This window comes from Carcharodon carcharias, chromosome 10, assembly GCF_017639515.1.
Source record: "Carcharodon carcharias isolate sCarCar2 chromosome 10, sCarCar2.pri, whole genome shotgun sequence".
In the NCBI taxonomy this organism is placed as follows: domain Eukaryota; kingdom Metazoa; phylum Chordata; class Chondrichthyes; order Lamniformes; family Lamnidae; genus Carcharodon; species Carcharodon carcharias.
This window is the reverse complement of record NC_054476.1, coordinates 64,709,424-64,729,012: the sequence shown is the minus strand read 5'-3', so window position 1 is coordinate 64,729,012 and position 19,589 is coordinate 64,709,424. Positions and strand designations below refer to the sequence as shown.

Sequence of the window (19,589 nt, the reverse complement as noted above, 5' to 3'; positions counted from 1 at the left end):
AGTGGCAACTATTCAGCAACATCCTGCTCATCAATGCATAGTTTGGATTCTGCTTGGCTCCAGAACTCATTACAGCCTTGGTCCGAATATACGCTAAAGAGCTGAATTCCAGAGGTGGGGCAAGAGCGACATCCTTGATTTCAAGACAACATTTAACCAAGTGCGGCATCAAGGAGCCTTGCAAAATTGAAGCAGATGGAAAACCTTGCACTGGCTGGAGTCATTCCTAACACAAAGGAAGATGATTGCGGCTGTTGGAGGTCAATCACCTCAGCACAAAGACATCACTGCAAGAGGTCCTCAGGCCACTGTCCTAGGACCAGTTATCTTCAGCTTCTTCATCAATGACCTTCCCTCCATCATATGGCCAAAAGTGGAGATATTCACTAATGATTTCAGTGTTCAGTTCCATTCACAACTCCTCAGATAATGAAACACTCCATGCTGCATGTAGCAAGACCCTGACAAAATTCAGCCTTAGGCCGATAAATGGCAAGTAACATTCGCTTCACACAAGTGTTACGCAGTTCCATTTCCAACAAGAGAGAATCTAACCATCTCCCCTTGACATTCAACAGTATTACCACTTCTGAATCTTCCACCATCAACATCCTGACAGTCACCATTACTCAGAAACTTAACTGAACTGGCTACTTAAATACTGTGGCTACAAGGGCAGCTAAGTGACTGGGTATTCCGTAGTGAGTCACTCACCTCCAGACTTCCCAAAGCCTTTCCATTATCTACAAGGCATTATCTAGGATTCTGATGTATATTCTTCACTTGCCTGGATGTCCAACAACACTCAAGAAGCTTGACATATTCCAGGACAAAGCAGACATTTTCATCTAGATTTTTGTGCAGCTGTGGCGGCTCCACGGCATATCCAAATGGTGCTGGGAACCTGGATCTGGAAGTCCTGCCGCGATATCCAGGAGAAACCATTTTCGGCTGGGGGTGTGGGAGATACACGGGGGGAGGGGGGGTGGCGGCGCAGGTGGTAGGATGGTTTTCATGCATGCGTGTTACAAATCCAGCAAGACATTTAAAAGTGCAGCTGAGTTCAATTAGAAGTGATTTTCATCAGTGCCATTACCATAATCTACCTTGTGTGAATTACAACTTTGTGGCAAAGTCTTAAACCTATTGGAAGTTCTCAGGAAAAGACTAAAATTTTTGGAGAGTGCAGAAAAATGTGCCACAGAAGGTCCACCAGTACAAACAGAGGTGAGTGGCTGACCTCTAGGTGGCCTGTGGCTTTGGAAGGCCATATCTCTGCGGCCCTTCAAGATAATTCCCTGGCTCAGGCATCCATGTGAAAGGAAGGATAGAGCACCAGGTTGTTGAGAGGACAAGTGTGCAGAGTGCCAAACAATCTATTGAAATGGGGATAGGACCATCTTTGAAACATGTGAGCGGGAGGAACATGAGGCTAGTGGCAGGGGACACGGCCAGGAGTTAGAGGCAGCATAGTGTGCATCAGGTGGGAGAGGGAGGAGGACCAGTAGGTATTAGCCTGAGGTAAAGGTCCACTGAATCTGATAGCCATAATTTGACATGGTGAAGAACCAGTGAAGACAAAAGCTGAGAGTATCCTGAGAAATGTTTACAGCGATTTGTTCAGCAAGATCTGGAACCACAGTCAACAGATCCCTATGCCCTGCTAGTGGCACTCAAGCTAACAGTGGCTCTCAATTTTTATACAGCCAGATCATTCTAAGGATCTGCCATATTTCACAATCATCCATCCACAGAAGTATCAAATATGTAACAGATACCTTCTTTGCTCGAGTGGGGGAGCACATAAGCTTCTCCATGGAGGTATCAGCGTAGACTTGACAGGCTTTCCTCAAATACAGGGAGCTGTAGACTGCACACATGTTGCCACAAGAGCACCAGTTTATCAACCAGATACCGTCATTAATAGAAAATCATTCCACTCACTGAATGTCCAGTTGGTGTACAATCACAACAATATGTTCCTGCACATATGTGCACGTTATCCAGGAAGCTGCCATGACTCATTTATACTCATGAATTCACAGCTGCCTCAGCTTTTCCAGACCCCAACACAGATCTGTGGTTGGCTTCTGGGGGACAAGGAATACCCCTTAAGGAGATGACTTATAATCCCCTTTAGGCAGTGCTGACAGAGCCATGTGCAGACCCACAGCATCATTGAGCAAACTATTGGCATTTTGAAGATGTGCCTCAGATGTCTTGACCGCTTTGGGGGAGCACTCCAGCATTCTCCTGCAAGTGTTTCCAAAATAGTCATGGTGTGCTGCATGCTGCACAATATGGCTCAGCAGAGGGAGCTACAAACAGGAGACAGAAGCCAGTGCTACAGTTAGCTCATCTGAGGAGGATGATAATGAGAATGAAGAGGAGGAGGCCCCCATCCAAGGCAATGGAGATGACGCTGAGGAGGAGGAGTAGGACAGCGATGGGAAACCACCAGAGGGGCAGGTCCATTAACCCACGGCCAATTCCTTACAGGTGGGGGAAATCACCAGGAGCCTCTTAACAAAGAGCAGATTCTCCTAGGTGCACAATATGATACATAACCAAGTCCATCAGCTAGGCCCCTGTGATCAGCTTCCACAAAATTGACCTTTAATATGGAAGCCAAACATCTTCAGGGAAAAACCCACCCCAACAAGAGAGAAAACCAATAGGACATACTAATGGTTAGTCTCAGCAGCATGGCTGAAACCATGACTGTCATAACCCTTGGTCTCAACATAGTCCACAGACACAACTTGAGAAGTTCTTCACAACCATGCTGTTAGAGGCCTTCAAAGTCCTGGAGAAAACGTCCCCTTATGCCTAGTCAAACCATACCCACTAAGCCAAGATTGCCAGTAGAAAGTATGACTAAGATTTATGACATGCAGATATGATTGTATGTGGCAATACTATTGCAGCAGCTACACATTGTCTTGGATGATGCCACATGTGTGTTTGCCACTCTTTCAACTACCTTTCACATTATCCATTCACCACCAGCGCCCAATGTCAGCAGTGTGCCATCTGCAACATGCAGTGCTACCAGATATCTAGGCTCCCTGTGAAACCATGTCCTCTATCACCTAGAAGGTAAAGGCTTCAGTTGGCAGGGAGATACCACACAAGCATGTTTCTCCGGAGCATACATGGTATCTTGACTTGTGGGGAATCCACTTTGTCACCGTGTAATAATCACATACAGATGACTGCCTTATAGCACTTATGCTTGAAGTACAACAGATAAACTGGATTTGATCATTGAGTCTCATCATTGCTTTTGAGGGAAGGTCAATCATAAATGGAGAACAAATGCTGCAAGGCACCTCTCAATCAGCAACCGTTGAAGGACTACTACCTTATGTGAAGGTCTGGATAAGGAACCAGCCTTCCACTGGCAGACATACACAGGCACCCCCTTTCTCCTGATGGTGTCAATGAGATATGAGCTTCAGGATGCAGTCTCCGATGCCAAAGATAAGAACCTCCTGCTCTCTGTTAACATCTTAATTGAAGGTATTAATATATAAAAACAGCCCAAAACATTCCTTTGACCTGGTATGTGTATTTACAAAGTGATTAACTATGATCTTAACAAAGTGCTATTAAATATAACCACGGTGAACTCATCAGTAATCAAGTCATAGCAGCACCCTGTACTCACGAACACTCCTACATGGTGCTCCCCACCACCACTGGTGCCTCGAAGGAGATGGAGGCAGGCTGCTCACCTCACCAGCTATATGGCATTGAAGAGTCCTTGTTGTGTATAAACTCGTGGGGACCTATCTCCTGCAGGGGCAGCCATTGTCACTGGGACATGTACCACAATCGAGGGCTCTGGTCAGGGGGTGCTGGTGAGTTAGAAGAAAATGAGGGTGCTGAGATGCTCTCATCCTCCTCACTAACCTCTATAGCCCTAGGTTGGTCTTCAGGTGTGTTAGCTGGGACTGAGCAGTCATCAATTTCAGCAACTGTTGAGCCACCAGTGCGAATGTCCAGTATGGGAATGCAGCTCCTCATATATTCCTTGCAGATCAGCACTCATATTTTGAACACATTTCTCCAGGCTACTGAATTAGCCTTGAACCCTTTGAGGAAGTTACACTGCTCTTGCATGCACTCTGAGCGATGCTGCATATGTCTCTCTATGAGGTTGACCATTCTCTCATGATTAGAGTTCATGCATTCAAGCCCCCAAGACAAAGTCGAACTCATCACTGCCACGGACTCTTCCATTTGAAGTACGTGAGCTTGCATTGCCTCAGGGAACTCTGCTAGATGTCCACACATTTGCTGCTGATGCTGCAAGTACTATGTCCCACAAGATGACTCCTGAGGCTCTATCTCAGTGCCTACTGGAGCATCATTGCGACTGTCTTCCCTTCTCCAAGGCAGGACTGTGCATAGATGTCTTGGACTTGGACATGTCCCCTTCACTCTGGTGTGATGCCCTTCAGCATGTGTCACCAATTCTAAATGCACACTACATCCCTTGAAAATGCTAGTAGCTGTGTTAGTGGAGCATGTACTAGTCAGATATGATTCTGCCTCCTTGGACATCTCTTCCTCCTCCTGATGCCTGAGGAATGATGCAGCCCAGGGTGGACGTTGAGTGGTGGGGAGTAGTGGATGATTGCTGCTGGGACGTGTGTGAAAGGAGGTAAGTTTATTGCTAAAAAAAAGAGACATGTCAAAGTTTTTGAGAGCAAGAAACTTGAGTCCCATACTAGTGTTCTGGAATTAAACAAAGGTAACTATATAGGCATGAGGGCAGATTTGGCCCTAGTGGACTGGGCAGGAAGAGTATAAGGTAGGACAGTTGATGAACAGTGGCAGATATTTAAGGAGATATTCAATTCCTCCCAAGTACAATATATCCCAATGAGGAAGAAAGATGGTAAGAGGGGGAAAAAGCATCCATGGCTAAGCAAGGAAGTTAAAGATAACTTAAAGGCAAAAACTAAGACATACCAAATTGCAAAGGTCAGTGGCAGGCTGGAAGATTGGGAAACTTTTAAAGATCAGCAAATGGTTACTAAAAAAATAATAAAAAGAGCAAAGGAAGAAAACTAGCGCAAAATGTAAAAACTGATAGCAAAAGCTTCTAAAAGTATATAAAAGGAAAGAGAGTAGCTAAAGTGAACATTAGTCCCTTGGAGGATTTGACAGGAGAGTTAACAGTGGGGAACGCAGAAATGGCAGTGATGCTTAATCAATATTTTGCCTTGGTTTTCACAGTGGAGGACACTAGTACCACCCCAATAATAACAGGTAGTGCAGAGGATATAGAGAAGGAGGAACTTAGAACTATCACCATCACTAGAGAAAAGGTACTGAGCAAACTATTGGGATTAAATGGTGACAAGTCCCCAGGACATGATGGCCTATATCCCAGGGTTTTAAAGGAAGTGGCAGCAAAGATTGCAGATGCATTGGCTATAATATCCCAAAATTCCCTGGATTCTGGAAAGGTTCCAGTGGATTGGAAAAATGCTAATATAATGCCCTTATTCAAAAAGGGGGGGGAGGCAGAAAATAGAAAACTATAGACCAGATAGTTTAACGTCTGTCATTGGGAAATTGTTGGAATCCATTATTAAGGAAGTAGTAATGGGGCATTTGGAAAGTCAAAATGCAATCCATCAGAGTCAGCATAGTTTTATGAAGAGTAAATCATGTTTGACTAATTTGCTAGAGTTCTTTGAAGATGTGACAAGCAAAGTGGATAATGGGGATCCTGTAGATATAGTATATCTGGACTTCCAGAAGGCCTTTGATAAGGTGCCGCACAAAAGATTAATACACAAGATAAGATCACACGGAGTTAGGGGTAATATATTAGCTTGGATAGAGGACTGGCTAACCAACAGAAAGCAGAGAGTCGGGATAAATGGGTCTTTTTCTGGATGGCAAGCTGTAACTAGTGGGGTGCCACAGGGTTCGGTCCTTGGGCCCCAACTATTTACAATCTATGTTAATGACTTGGATTCAGGGATAGAAGGTACTATAGCTAAATTTGCAGATGACACCAAAATAGATGGGAAAGTAAGTTACAATGAAGAAATAAGAAATTTACAAATGGATATGGACAGGTTAGGTGAATGGGCCAAAATTTGGTAGATGGAGTTTAACGTGGATAAGTGTGAAGTTATCCATTTTGGTCGGAAGAATAAAAAGGCGACTTATTATTTAGATGGAAAGAACTTCAGAATGCTTCAGTGCAGAGGGATCTGGGTGTCCTTGTTCATGAATCGCTGAAAGCTAGTATGCAGGTACAACAGGTAATAAGGAAGGCAAATGGAATTTTAGCATTTATTGCTAAAGGAATAGAGTATAAAAATAGGGAAGTGTTGTTGCAATTGTACAAGGCATTGGTGAGACCGCACCTGGAGTACAGTGTGCAGTTTTGGTCCCCTTGCTTGAGGAAGGATGTAGTTGCACTGGAGGCGGTTCAAAGGAGGTTCACTAGATTGATTCCAGCGATGCGGGGCTTGTCTTATGAGGAGAGATTGAGCAGTTTAGGCCTATACTCGCTAGAGTTTAGAAGGATGAGAGGAGATCTAATTGAGGTATATAAGATGCTAAAGGGGATAGACAAAGTAGACGTGAAGCGGATGTTTCCCCTTGTGAGGCATTCTAAAAGGAGAGGCCATAGTTTTAGGCTAAGGGGAGGTAGATTTAAACCAGAGATGAGGAGGAATTACTTTTCTCAAAGGGTCGTGAATCTGTGGAATTCACTACCTCAGAATGCAGTAGATGCTGGGACGCTGAATAAATTTACAGGTGGAGATAGACAGATTTTTAATTAGTAATGGGTTGAAAGGTTATGGGGAGAGGGCAGAAAATTCGAGTTGAGGCCAAAATGAGATCAGCCATGATTGTAATGGGCAGGCTCGAGGGGCTGAATTGCCTACTTCTGTCCCCAGTTCCTATGTTCCCATGTCTTGCACTATTCAGGACACTTTACAAGGATATCAAAATAGGGGGAAGACAATTTATACTGTATATGAAGAGTGTTTGGCAAGTAAGCCCTTGACATTGTGAAAGCATGCTTGGATACAAGCCATTATCCTTAATCAGAATCACAGTGCCCTTATCATGCAACCCAACCTTTGTACTTCATCTCATACCAAAGTCCCCTTCTGCTTAGTGCGCCAACAGGATCACCTCTACCATTAGCATCATGTTCTAAAATGCCTATAACACCCTCTTTAGCACCTGCTATGGGCAATTCTCCATCCCCAACAACGAGCTGGGGGGACAAGTGGAAAGGCAAAGATTCTGCATGGGTATCTAGCTGTGATTCCCTGTGGCATTATGCTAATCTAAGTCAATGTGTTGTGAGCAGCTGGTGCTGCCAAGATGCTGCCAACTCCATGACTGCATCTTGTGAAGCTTTGCCAGCCTTAACTTCTAGACTATGCTCCTTCATTACAAGGTAAATTTGCAGCAGTAATGTCTACATATGGAAGGTCAATGATAGGGCATCTCTCCCAGTGTCAACATCCAGTTAGTGCTGACCTGACTCCTGATAGATATCTCCTCTCAGATCCAGCAGCTCTTTCATCAACTTCCTGGATCACAACAGGAACTCTCTACAGGTTGGCCTTTTATACTGCACCTAAGACGTGGTCCCCATACAGGGCCTGCCTCTGCTACTGCTTCCAGATTCGGTGGGCCTGACTCCTCCTCTCACCCTCACCCACACCCCAGAGTGAAAATCGAGCCATTCGGGGCAGTTTTTCCTGAGGCGGGTGTTGCGAGCCAGGAGATTTCATGTCTCTGTGCAACCTCCTCGAGAATGAAAATCCAGGCCTTTGTCACCTCATCCATGTTAAACACTCACTCGCTCCACCACTGCGCATTCTGTCTGTACTACCTACAAGATGCACTGCAGCAAGTCACAATTCTCTTTCACCAGTAACTTTCAAACCTGTGACTTCTACTGCCTGGAAGAACAAGGGCAGCATACGGCATGAGTACAACCACACCTGAAGGTTCCTGACTTGGAACTCCTCTTTTTTGTAATTTTACTCTGCACACTATTTTGCCTGGTTTTCTACTGCATCCTGTACCTGGCATTGTCATAAGTTTCCTTTTTCTGTTTTATTTTAACCTTTATTTCCTTTGTCGTCCAGGGAACTCTAGCTTTGGAAGCATCACCTTTCCTCCTTTATGGAATGTGCTTGGTTTGCCCCCAAAGTATCTCCACCCTGAAGCCTGCCAAAAACACATTTACTGGTTTTCTGGCCAATCTGTTTCCAGTTGACCTGTGCTAGATCTCTTAAATCACTGAAATTGGCTCTTCTAATAGGTATTTTCCCATTGTTTCCCTTTGTTCTAGAGCCTTTCCCCAATGTTCAAGTGCCCCTCCCCATTATTTCAATGATCTATCATTGTTCCATTGACCTGCACCAGTGCTCCCTTAACATTGTACCACTGCCCCTCCCCAGTGTCCCACTCGCTTATTCCAGTGACCATCTCATTGTTCCTGTGACCCTCGACAGTGCCCCCTCTCCGTTGTTCCTGTCCTCACTTCCCAGTGCTCCCACCATATTGTCCCAGGGACCCTTCCCATTGTTTCAGATCCCTCCACATGGCTCCCTCACCAGTTTTCCAGAGACCCTCCCCAATACTCTCCATTGTTCCAGGGTGGCTTCCCAGAGTTTCCTCATTGTTCCAGTGACCTTCCTCAGGACTCCCTCGTTGTTCCAGTGACCCTTCCCTTGCTCCCTCTATATTGTTCAAGTAACCTTCTCTTGTGTTCTTTCCATATTGTTCCAGTGACCCTGCCCAGTGCCCCCCATTGTTCCAATGGCCCTCTCCAGTGCCCTAGTGACCTTCCCCGGTGCTCTCTCATTGTTCCAGTGCTTCCTCCTCATTGTTCGAATGCTCACTCCCCACAGTTCCAGTGGTCCACCTGTGTTCTCTATGATGTTCTAGTGTTCCATCCCAATTGTTCTAGTGACCCTCCACAATGCTTCCTTCCCATTGTTCCAGTGATCCTCCACAATGCTTCCTTCCCATTGTTCCAGTGATCCTCCCCAGAACTCCCTCCCCATTGCCCTCACGTGATCTCTCCTCATTGTTCCAGTGCTTCTTCCTCAGTGTTCCCTCCCTATTGTTCAACTTCCAATGCTCCTCTCATTGTTCCATGCCCCTTCCCAGTAATCCCCTCCAAGCCCTGCCTCCGGAATGTTCCAATTACCCTCCCCGATATCGCCCTTCCATTTTTGTCCCTCCCCCTTCTCACCTGGCTCCTTTGCTGCCGTGTGTTGAGCTGTGTCGCCAGTAGACGATGCATTTCGGGATTTGTAGTCCTCACTGCGCTTACTCCTCGCCCATTCAGGTTCAGAAACGCAGCCGCCAGGACTATAAACCCAGCATGCAGAGCGCTGGCTGCCAGAGACAGCGCACCTGCTGCAGGCGGCTATGGAGCCGTGAGGAAGCTGCAGTCATTAATTCTTGCTGATGGATTTACAGAGAAAACGTTAAAAACAATAGAGAGCTTGGACTCAGATAATTGTAATGAATGCAGAAATTATTAGCTGCAATTTAACTCTTGGATTTGCGGCAGGTACACTCTTGCACTGTTAATTCCTATATATCATTGGCGTTATTTGAAATCTGGGATTTGATTTAGCTGGAAGACATGTAGTTTATATGCTGGCATATAACCTGGAGACTCACCTGGATTCCATACGAATTTGTGATCTGTATTCAATTCTCGGATACCTGGACAGCCAACAGAGTTTGCCATTTTGGAATCCGAGAAATACACGCAGATATTGCAGTGAGTTTGTGCCTCATTATTTTCTGATACACCAAAATCTGATAATTTAGTCGTCCGTCCTGTGGCAATCACCATCTAAAAAGGCACACCGATATGATGTGGGAGAGCAAGAAATTTGCCTGGTTTCGAAGTTCCTGTTCAGTATTGACTCTCTGTATGCTGGTTAGCAGAGCTGGAAATGCTGACGCAAATGGTCTGAAGAGAAATGGCATCTCAAAACCAGGTAAGATCTGTAGGTATCAGCTATAAAGTAGGCCTCATCAATCTAGTATCAGTCTGTAATTTTAGTATCAATGTGACTTGTAACTCTTGTATATATTTTCAGGAGAAAGCAAACTCAGAATGCAAACCCTTGGGTAAGAAAGTAAAAGCAGCTGTTGGAAATCTTAATCTGAAATAGAAAATGTACAAATCAGAATATAAAAAAGAAACAGCTTGCATTTGCACAATGCATTTAATGTGGAAAAACATCCTAAAACACTTCAGAAAGCCATAATCAAAGAAAATGAATGACAAGTCAAAGAAGGAGATTAGCAGGGATGATCAAAAATTTAGTTGGAGTTAGGTTTTTGGATTGGTGTAAAGGAGAAAAAAGTAGTTAATTTGCCTGAATTGGCATAATCAGCTATTCTTCAGGCTTTACATAAGGATGTATTCCCAGTCAATTAAAAGGAAGAATCACAGGCCTTAGCCTGTGAGCACTGTTTAAAGTATGATAAAGATGTCTTGAGAATGGAGGGTACACTTTAAGTATGTGGACTTATATCCTAAATGTGGATTACTGCAGCTGTTTTAGGTCATATCAAAAAGTGTTTAAGAGCTGTTGATAATGTTACCAAGGCTTTCCCCAAATTGTCTGCTATCTTTGTGAGGAGCTTATGCCTAGAGCAAACCTCCCTGTGATGCTGGCAGAGACAATGTTGTTCAGATGGTTGATGGTTTTGCAATATGTTGAATATATTGCCAACATTCATTGCCCAGGTTCGTTCATGCACAAAAAATGACTAAACGGATAAAGTACTGGAAGGCTGCTAGAGTTTGTGGAACTATATTCCAACAAGATTTGGCAACTTTAAAAGAGCAAAGGAGAAAATTGGAAAAATAAACGTGAAGGTTTGAGATTGAGGACAATTATATATGCATAATATATAATATATTAACATATATAATTTTTTAAAAATACTGGAAATGTACAGCAGGCCTGGCAGTATCAGAGAGAAACAGCATTAGCATTTCAGATTGATGACCTTTCATTAGAACTAAAAGTTGTTCAAGTTCTGCGGAAAGGTCATCGACCTGAAATGTTAATTCTGTTTTTCTCTTTGTAGATGTTGCCATAACCTGCTCAGTGTTTCCAGCATTTTCTGTTTTTGCTATAGAACTAGTCTGATTGAAAATCTTAATGTCATGGTTAAGACTGTTGCATCTGTTGTACTTTTATCCAGTTGTAAGCACAGAATCAGACTCCTAGTTTGAGTGAATTGAATCCCAAAGTATGATAAAGTATTGTTACCAGTCAAATGGGGAGCGGGAGGAGGGGGCTTGAGGTTTGCAGGGGATAGTGTTGATGTCGGTCAGCTTGCATTTTTTTCTTGTGTAATTATTCCAATTAGGACATATTTCCTACAATTACTGTAGTTTTTTAAAAATGTTCAGAATCACTCTTGATAATGGGCTTTCCTCAAGTTGGTTAAGGCCCAGTATGGAATACTGTGCAAGTAGTTTGTTCTGTTGGCCCAGGGGAAACTTCCTGATAGGAAACCAGACCCAGTGGGCAAGTGTGCAGCTGCTCTGGAACTTGCACATCATGATTGGTTCTCAAAACCATGGGAACAGTGTTGCACACTCTCAATTCACCAGCATGCCCTTAGGCAATTCACCCGTGCCACACCTTTTAATAGTTTTGCTTTCCCCAGCTCCATCTGTCATCTCTGTGAATCTATATATTTTGGGCCCAAAGAGTCTGTGTGACATGTTACATGGGCAGTGAGAGAGCAGCTTAAAGTGCTGAGCTATGTCATGTGAGGGTGAGTCAGATACTGGCAGATAGAACAGTGTTTACACAACACCTGCTGTTCGGTTAAATCCTATACTGTGTGGCTCCAGGTAATGGAAAGGTACAAAGTACCTGTGTACAGAACTGAAGGTTTGACTGGCTCAGATATTAACTCTTTCACCATCAAGTTGAATGCACTTTTTCCTTTGATTGTTCTCCCTTCTCCCCAGAAGTTACGAATAGCTATATGATGGACATTTGATTTCGGCATGATAGAAGGACTTGCATGGAACATTTGCACCTCTCGACCACCATGGTTTTGCAGACTTTCATAACCTGTGACGTGTAGAAGTTGCTTATCACTTTAATCTAATGCCCCCCTGTTAGCCTTTGATTTAAAGGATATGCCTGTCATGAGGCAGACTCATTCTCTAGGGGGCTGTTTGAGGGATCAGTGTAAATATAAAATATGAAGATTGGAAATCCCTTAATATCCTAACCCTTCCAATTTAATATCCACTTGTATTTTGACTGTCTTTAATGTTTTAATCTTCATTTTGCCTGGAAAATCATTCCAAATACCCATCATTTTTGGGTAAACAACTTTTTTCTGATATCTGCTCTAAGTTTATTTTTGACTAATTTTCAGCAAAGATTTTGAAAGACAGTTTCTAAATTATTCCTCTCTACATTCTTTTCAGTGTTTGGAAAAACTTGAATTTATCAGGATCAGTTAGGGATTTTGAGAAAAATGCAAGTGCATAGAATTAGAGGTAACCTTCTGAGATGGATTAGTAGTTGGTTAGAAGGTAGAGATAAAGAGAATATGCTCTGGTTGATGAGATGTATTGAGTGCCATGAAAACAAAGTGCAGGGAAAACGGAACAGATCTGGCGGCATCTGTGGAGAGAGAAACATTGTTAACGTTGCGAGTCCAATTTGACTCTTCTTTGGAACTTTTTTTTCAGCCAGGCAAAGGAGGATGATGGTGGATGGGGACTGATTGGGCCTCCGTTCGAGAAAGAAATGGTGAGCCCTCAAACTTTCTTGGTGGGGAATAGAGGTGTAGAGGGATTTGGATGTCCACAGTGAAGAGGTAGCGGATAGGGCCAGGAAACTGGAAATTGTTGAAATGAAATAAAGGTGTCAAAAGAACCTAGAGGGGTGTTGGAGCTTACCTTCCTTAACACCTGAAAGAAAGAGAAAAAGTTTCTTGTTAAGGCGTTGAATGAGAGGAAGAATGAAATTAAACTGGGGACCAGCGCAGCTTTAAGATAGGATGAGTTGGTGCGGCTGGAGTGAGAGGTTGAGTGTGTAGATATGGCAGCGCATAGCACCGAGTGTGGATCTTGGGATGCAGTGAAAGCAGTCTGAGAGATCAGACTGTGTCTCAGAGATACCTATAATTTTGGGTGGATTTGAAAGGTGAAGGATGGAACTTCAGTTGGAATCCAGATGGGGTAAGTCAGAGCCTGAGGCAGCTACTGAGGAAGGAGATGAGGCTGTGAAAGTGAGCTTTGGTAAACATCTTATCAACTACTAAGAGGGAAATGGAAAGCAATGAAGGCGAACAAGTTCCGAAGAAGAGTCACATTGTATTCAAAATGTTAACTCTGTTTCTCTCCCCACAGATGCTGCCAGACCAGCTGAGTTTTTGCAGCATTTCCTGTTTTTATTTCAGGTCTCCAGCATCTGCAGTGTTTTGCCTGTATAGAGTGATGTTCACCTGGGATCTGCACTGGGGCCTCGACTCCTCTCCATGTATATCAATAACTTGTATGAAAGAATAGTCAGTTGTGCATCCAAGTTTTCAGATGCCACTATGTCAGGACTGTTAAAGGACTGTCATGTTTTTCCTAACATTACTATGGGATACTTCAAAGCAGGTTTATGTTTGTGTGTGTGTGTGTATGTATGGTTCTGTGTGTGTGGCTAACTTAATTAAACTAGAGATGACAACTGCAAGGTTTAAATTATCAAAGAAGTGAGGTGTAAAAACAGGCATTTAAAATAGAGATGAGTAAAGCTAGGTTGAGGTCAGTAGATATGGAATTTTCATTTTTAGATAATTGGAGAAGTGTTTGATTTTCAGAGGGACATGGAAAATGTTTACAACTGGCAAGGTAAATAAGGAAAGGTTATTACGTTGATTTTTCCCAAAAGTGCTGGCCAGAACGAGAACATGAAAGTTTTTTTATATACTGGGAAAAGTAACTTTAAAGGCAAGTGGAAACAATGAGATTTACAAATCAAAAAGGATAAAATATATCTAAAGAAGGATGGAAGGCTGTGTGAGGTATGGCCATGTGAGATCTTGAAAGGTGACTGTGTGAATCAGACTGGGGGGGAAGCCTTTCGCCACTGAAGAAGTTTGCTGTTCCAGTAACCAAAGTTGTGTTCAAAGCCTTTGGAAATCCATTGTCCAGTGAGTTTGTGGTAATGTTACTGAATGATTTTATAAATTTGAAATCTATTAGGACTGTTGCTTTCAAGGGGGTGTGTAGTCAGGAGTCTGGCTGAGTAGAAATTTTGGGAACTGTTAGAACTGAAACTGTAATCTTGTGTGTGTGTTTTAATTTTTTTTCTTGTTAATAAATGTTTTAATTTAATCTTTAAAATCTCTAAAGATAGTGGTGGATTTATCACTTCAGTGCGCAAGCCTTCTCGTAATAACAAATTGCAAAATAGTTGTGATAGCGTGGCCGAGTTTCCCTTGTGGATTTGGTCAGCCATGCAAAACCACCTGCCATATAACAGGAAGCACAGTAAGTTGTAATGTTAGAAGCAGGAAGTTGCAAAGAGTTGTACATAGACAAAGTGGGCAAAACTGTGGCAGATGGAGTTCATTGTAGGGAAGTGATTTAGCAAAAGTGGACTGGAAACAGCTACTTGAAGGTAAATCAGTGGGAGGCATTCAAGGAGGGAGACTTCAAAGTGTTCAGAGTAAACACATTCCCATAAAGTTAAATGGGCAGTTTGACCATATCTAGAGCCCCCTCATGCAAGGAGTTTGTAGGGCAAGAAAAGGCTGAAAAGGAAAGCTATGACCAACAGGGTGAACTCAATACTACACAAAGCCAAGATGAGTATAGAAAGTGGAGGAATGAAATCAAAAAGGAAATTAGAAAAGCAAAGGGGGCATGAAAGAATATCAGCAAGCAAAATCAAAGTGAAAATGAGAATGACTAAGGGAAGAGTAGGGCCCATAAAAGACCAAAAGGCAACCTATGTGTAGAGGCAGAAGAATTTGGTATGGTTCTTAATGAATACTTTGCATCTGTCTTCACAATAGAGGGAGACAATGTAGATATTGTACTTGAGGGGGAGGAGGAGGGGTGTAAAGTATTGGATGTGATAAACATAGGTAGAGAGGAAATATTAATGGGATTGGCATCCTTGAAAGTGGATAAATCACCATGGCCGGATGAAATGTACCCCAGGCTGTTGAAAAAAGCCAGGGACGAAATTACGGAGGGTCTGATCATCATTTTCCAATCCTTACTGGTTACAGGTGTGATACCAGAGGATTGGAGGACTGCTAACGTTGTAGCTTTCTTTAAAAACAGAGCGAGGTATAGATAGAATGATTACAGGCCAGTCATTCTAACCTCAGTAATGGGCAAATTATTAGAATCAATTCTGAGAGACAGGATAAACTGTTACTTAGAAAGCCACAGGTTAATCAAGGATAATCAACATGGATTTTTTAAGGGAAGTTCATGACTGACCAACTTGATTGAATTTTTTGAGGAAGTAACAAGGAGGATTGATGAGGGTAGCGCAGTTGATGTCAAGAATATAGATTTTAGCAAGGCTTTTGACAAGGTCCCACCTGGCAGTCTGGTTTAAAAAAAATAAAAGCCCCATAGGATCCAAGGGAATGTAGCAAGCTGGATACTAAATTGGCTCAGTGGCAGGAAACAGAGAGTATTTGTTGATTGGTGTTTTTGAGACTGGCAGGGTGTTTCCACTGGGGTTCCACAGGGCTCAGTAGGTTCCCTGCTTTTTGTGGTATGTATTAACAATTTGGATGGAAATGTAGGGGGGATGATCAAGGAGTTTGTAGGCGACTCTCAAATTGGACACGTGGTTAATAGTGAGGAGGATAGCTGCAGACTGTAGGAAGATATCAATGAACTAGTCAGGTGGCAGAAAAGTGGCAAATGGAATTCAACCCGGAGAAGTATGGGACGATGCATTTGGGGAGATCAAAGAAGGCAATGGAAAACACAATAAATGGGAGAATACTGAGGTGTAGAGGAAATGAGGGACTCTGGAGTGAATGTCCACAGATCCCAGAAGATAGCAAGACAGGTCAATAAGGCAGTTAAGACATTTGGAATCCTTTCCTTTTATTAGCTGAGATATAGAATATAAGAGCAGGGAGGTTATACTTGAACTGTATAAATCATTAGTTAGGCCACAACTTTAGTACTGTGCTGTTCTGGTCTTCTCATTACAAAAAGGATGTAATTGTACTAGAGAGGGTTCCACAAAGTTTACAAGGATGTTGCCAAGACTGGAAAAATTCAGCTATGAAAAAGATTGGATAAGCTGGGATTGCTCTCATTTGAACAGAAGAGGCTGAGGGGAGATTTGAATGACATGTACAAAATTGTGAGGGGCCTGGATAGAGTGAATAGGAAGGACCTTTTTACCTTAGCAGAGTGTTTAATTACGAGGTGGAATAGATTTAAAACAATTGGTAGAAAGATTAGTGGGGAGATGAGGAAAAAAATTTCTTCATCCAGAGGATTGTGGGGGTCTGGAACTTACTGCCTGGAAGGGTAATAGAGGCAAAACCTCCTCAACTAATTTACAAAGTATCTGGACATGCACCTGAAGTGCTCTAACCTGCAGGGCAACGGACAAAATGCTGAAAAGTGGGATTAGATGGCTCGTTTTTCGGCTGGCACAGAGACAGTTGGCCAAGTGGCCTCCGTCTATGTCATAAACTTTCTACGATTATAACTCTCAGGTCTCACACTTTCGATCCAAGAAAGACAAATTAGAATATTTTCCTAATGCAAAGGGCTTTGAATGTTCAAGTACATGTTTTGCTAAAAGCTGGTCCTTGGGTACAAAAAGTAATCAGGAAGTCTAAGGAATGTTGGCTTTTGGGAGGTTGAAATACAACGGGCAGGAAATTATGCTTCAGTTATACAGAGCCTTGATCAGGTCCCATCTACAGTACAAAATTCCATTTGGGCACCTGAGGAAATGTTGCAGTGTGAATCAGCCAGAATGACATCAAGACTAAAAGGTTAGATATTGAGGACAAGGTGCATAAACTTGGCTTGCATTTCCTTGAGTTTATAAGGTTGAGAGATAATAGAATAAAAAAGACAGTCATGGAATAAAAGGGTAAGTAGCAACATGGATATGGAATTAGCTGAGTAATAGGAAATAGAGCGTAATGATCAATGGATATTTTTCGAGTAGGAGGAAGGTTTGTCGTGGAGTCCCCCAGGGGTTAGTTTTGGGACCCTTGCTTTTCCTGATATATATTAATGATCTAGATCTTGGTGTGCAGGGGACAATTTCAAAGTTTGTGGATGATACGAAACTTGGAAGCACTGTAAACTGTGAGGACAGTATAGAACTTCAAAAGGACATAGACAAGCTGACGAGTGGGCAGATAGGTGGCCGATGAAGTTCAATGTGGAGATGTGTGAGATGATGCATTTTGGTAGGAAGAACATGGAGAGACAATATAAGATAAGGGGTACAATTCTTAAGGGGGTGGAGTAGCAGAGGAACATGAGTGTATATGTGCATAAATCATTGAAGGTGGTAGAATGGGTGGAGAGAGCAGTTAATAAAACATAGAGTGTCCTGGGCATTACCAGTAGGGGCATAGAGTACAATAACAAGGAGCTTATGCTGACCTTATGTAAGACACGAGTAAGATCTCAGCTGGAGTATTGTGTACAGCTCTGGGTGCCACACTACGTAAGAAGGATGTGAACGCACTGGAGATAGTGCAGAAGAGGTTACAAGAATGGTTCCAGGGATGAGAAACTTCAGTTATGAGGATAGATTGGAGAAGTTGGGACTGTTCTCCTTGGAGAGAAGAAGGATAAGTGGAGATTCGATAGAAGTGTTCAAAATCATGAGAGGGCTGGATAAAGTAGATAGGGAGTAACTGTTCCCGCTTGTAAAAGGATCGAGATTTAAAGTGATTTACAAAAGTAGCAAATGTAATGTGAGAAAAAACCTTTTTCACACAGTGAGTGGTTCGAGCCTGCAATGCACTGCCTGAAAGTGTGGTGGAGGCAGTCTCAATCAAGGCATTCAAGAGGGCATGAGATGATTATTTAAATAGAAACAAAGCATAAGGGCACAGGGAAAAGGCAGGAGAATGGCACTAAGTCATAATGCTCATTTGGAGAGCCGGTGCAGACGCGATGGGCTGAACGGTCTCCTGCACCGTAACGATTCTGTGATATGATTTCCTTGATGCGTTTAAAACAATAAAAGGATTTGATAGAGTAGATAATCTATTTTCTCTGATGGGGAAATCCAGTATATGAGGGCACAATCTTAAAATTAGAGCTAGGCCATTCAAGAATGAAATCAGGAAACACATTTTCCCACAAAGGTTACTGAAACTGGAATTCACTCCCTCAGGCTGTGGTTGCTGGGTGGATTGGTATGATCTAGACTGAGATCAATTTTGTTACGTAAGGGTTTCAAGGGAATTGGATCAAAGATAGGAAATGGAGTTGAGGTACAGATCAGCCATAATTGAATGGGTGGAACAGTCTCAAGGGGTTGAATGGTCTACTATGTTCCTATTCCTAAAGATGCTTCAACAATCTTATTGCATTATTTATAGAAATGCTGGGGGCAGTCAAATAAAATACATTGCACGTGGTTTATAAGATATGGGGTAAGGGACATGGTAAATATAATGACGCATAGAATTAAGGAAAATGTGATTATTCATATGGAAAAATATTTGGTGAGTACAAAGCAAAGGACAGAGATAAACAGAAGTTCCTCAGATTGGAAAGGTATGATGACAGTGGTGTTCCACTGCATTATGTGTTGGGGATATATATAGCAGTTTTAACATAATAAAACACCCCAAGGCTCTTCAGAGTAGCATTAGAAATAAAATTTGCCACTAAATCACATAAAAGAATATTAGGATAGATGACCAAAAGTTTGGTCAAAGAGTTAGGTTTTAAGGAGTGTCCTAAGGGGGGAGGCGAGCTGGAGCGATGCAGGGTTTGGGAGGAAATTTTGAGCTTAGGGTTTAGGCAACTGAAGGCATGGCCACTGGCAGAATGATTTAAAACCAGGGAACCCCAAGAGCCCAGAAATAGAGGAACACGGATCTTGGAGGGTTGCAGGGGTGGAGGAAATTACAGAGACAGGAGGGGATGAGACCATGGAAGGATTTGAAAAATAAGATGAGAATTTTAAAATTAAGGTGTTGCTTAATCAAGAGCCAGTTTAGCTCAACACAGGCAATGGATGAATGGGACATGGCTAGCAGAGTTTTTGGATGACATCATGTTCAGAGAGGGTAGATCATGGGAAGCTAGTCAGGTGTGCATAAGAACAATCGAGTTAGAGGTTACAAAGGCTTGGACGTTCTGTAAAACTGAAAAAACAAATATTTTTATTAAGAACTCCCATCTCACTGAGGAGGCTTCAGGGCTATTAAGAGTAGGAATGCCTTGTTTTGGTTATGTGTGGATCTGGGTGCCTGGCACAGGACTGGCATGTGTCATACCCTCAGCTGTTTAGCTTTGATATGGCTCGAGCAGGGTTTTGTGGATC

At 42.8% G+C, this 19,589-nt stretch overlaps 1 protein-coding gene across 4 annotated transcripts in view; it reads left to right on the top strand.

The window, feature by feature from the left end:
- The first annotated feature begins 9,431 nt into the window (after nucleotides 1–9,431).
- The window catches only part of sigirr (single immunoglobulin and toll-interleukin 1 receptor (TIR) domain), a 41,491-nt gene continuing 31,333 nt past the window's right edge, over nucleotides 9,432–19,589 (top strand). For 3 of the 4 annotated variants that reach the window (XM_041196904.1, XM_041196902.1, XM_041196901.1), the window contains exon 1: nucleotides 9,432–10,025. In XM_041196904.1, coding sequence (XP_041052838.1) covers nucleotides 9,896–10,025 — 130 coding nt within the window. In that variant the 5' untranslated portion in view covers nucleotides 9,432–9,895. Of the gene's footprint in view, nucleotides 10,026–12,766; nucleotides 12,828–19,589 lie in introns of all 4 variants that reach the window. The other variant, XM_041196903.1, reaches the window with a different exon arrangement.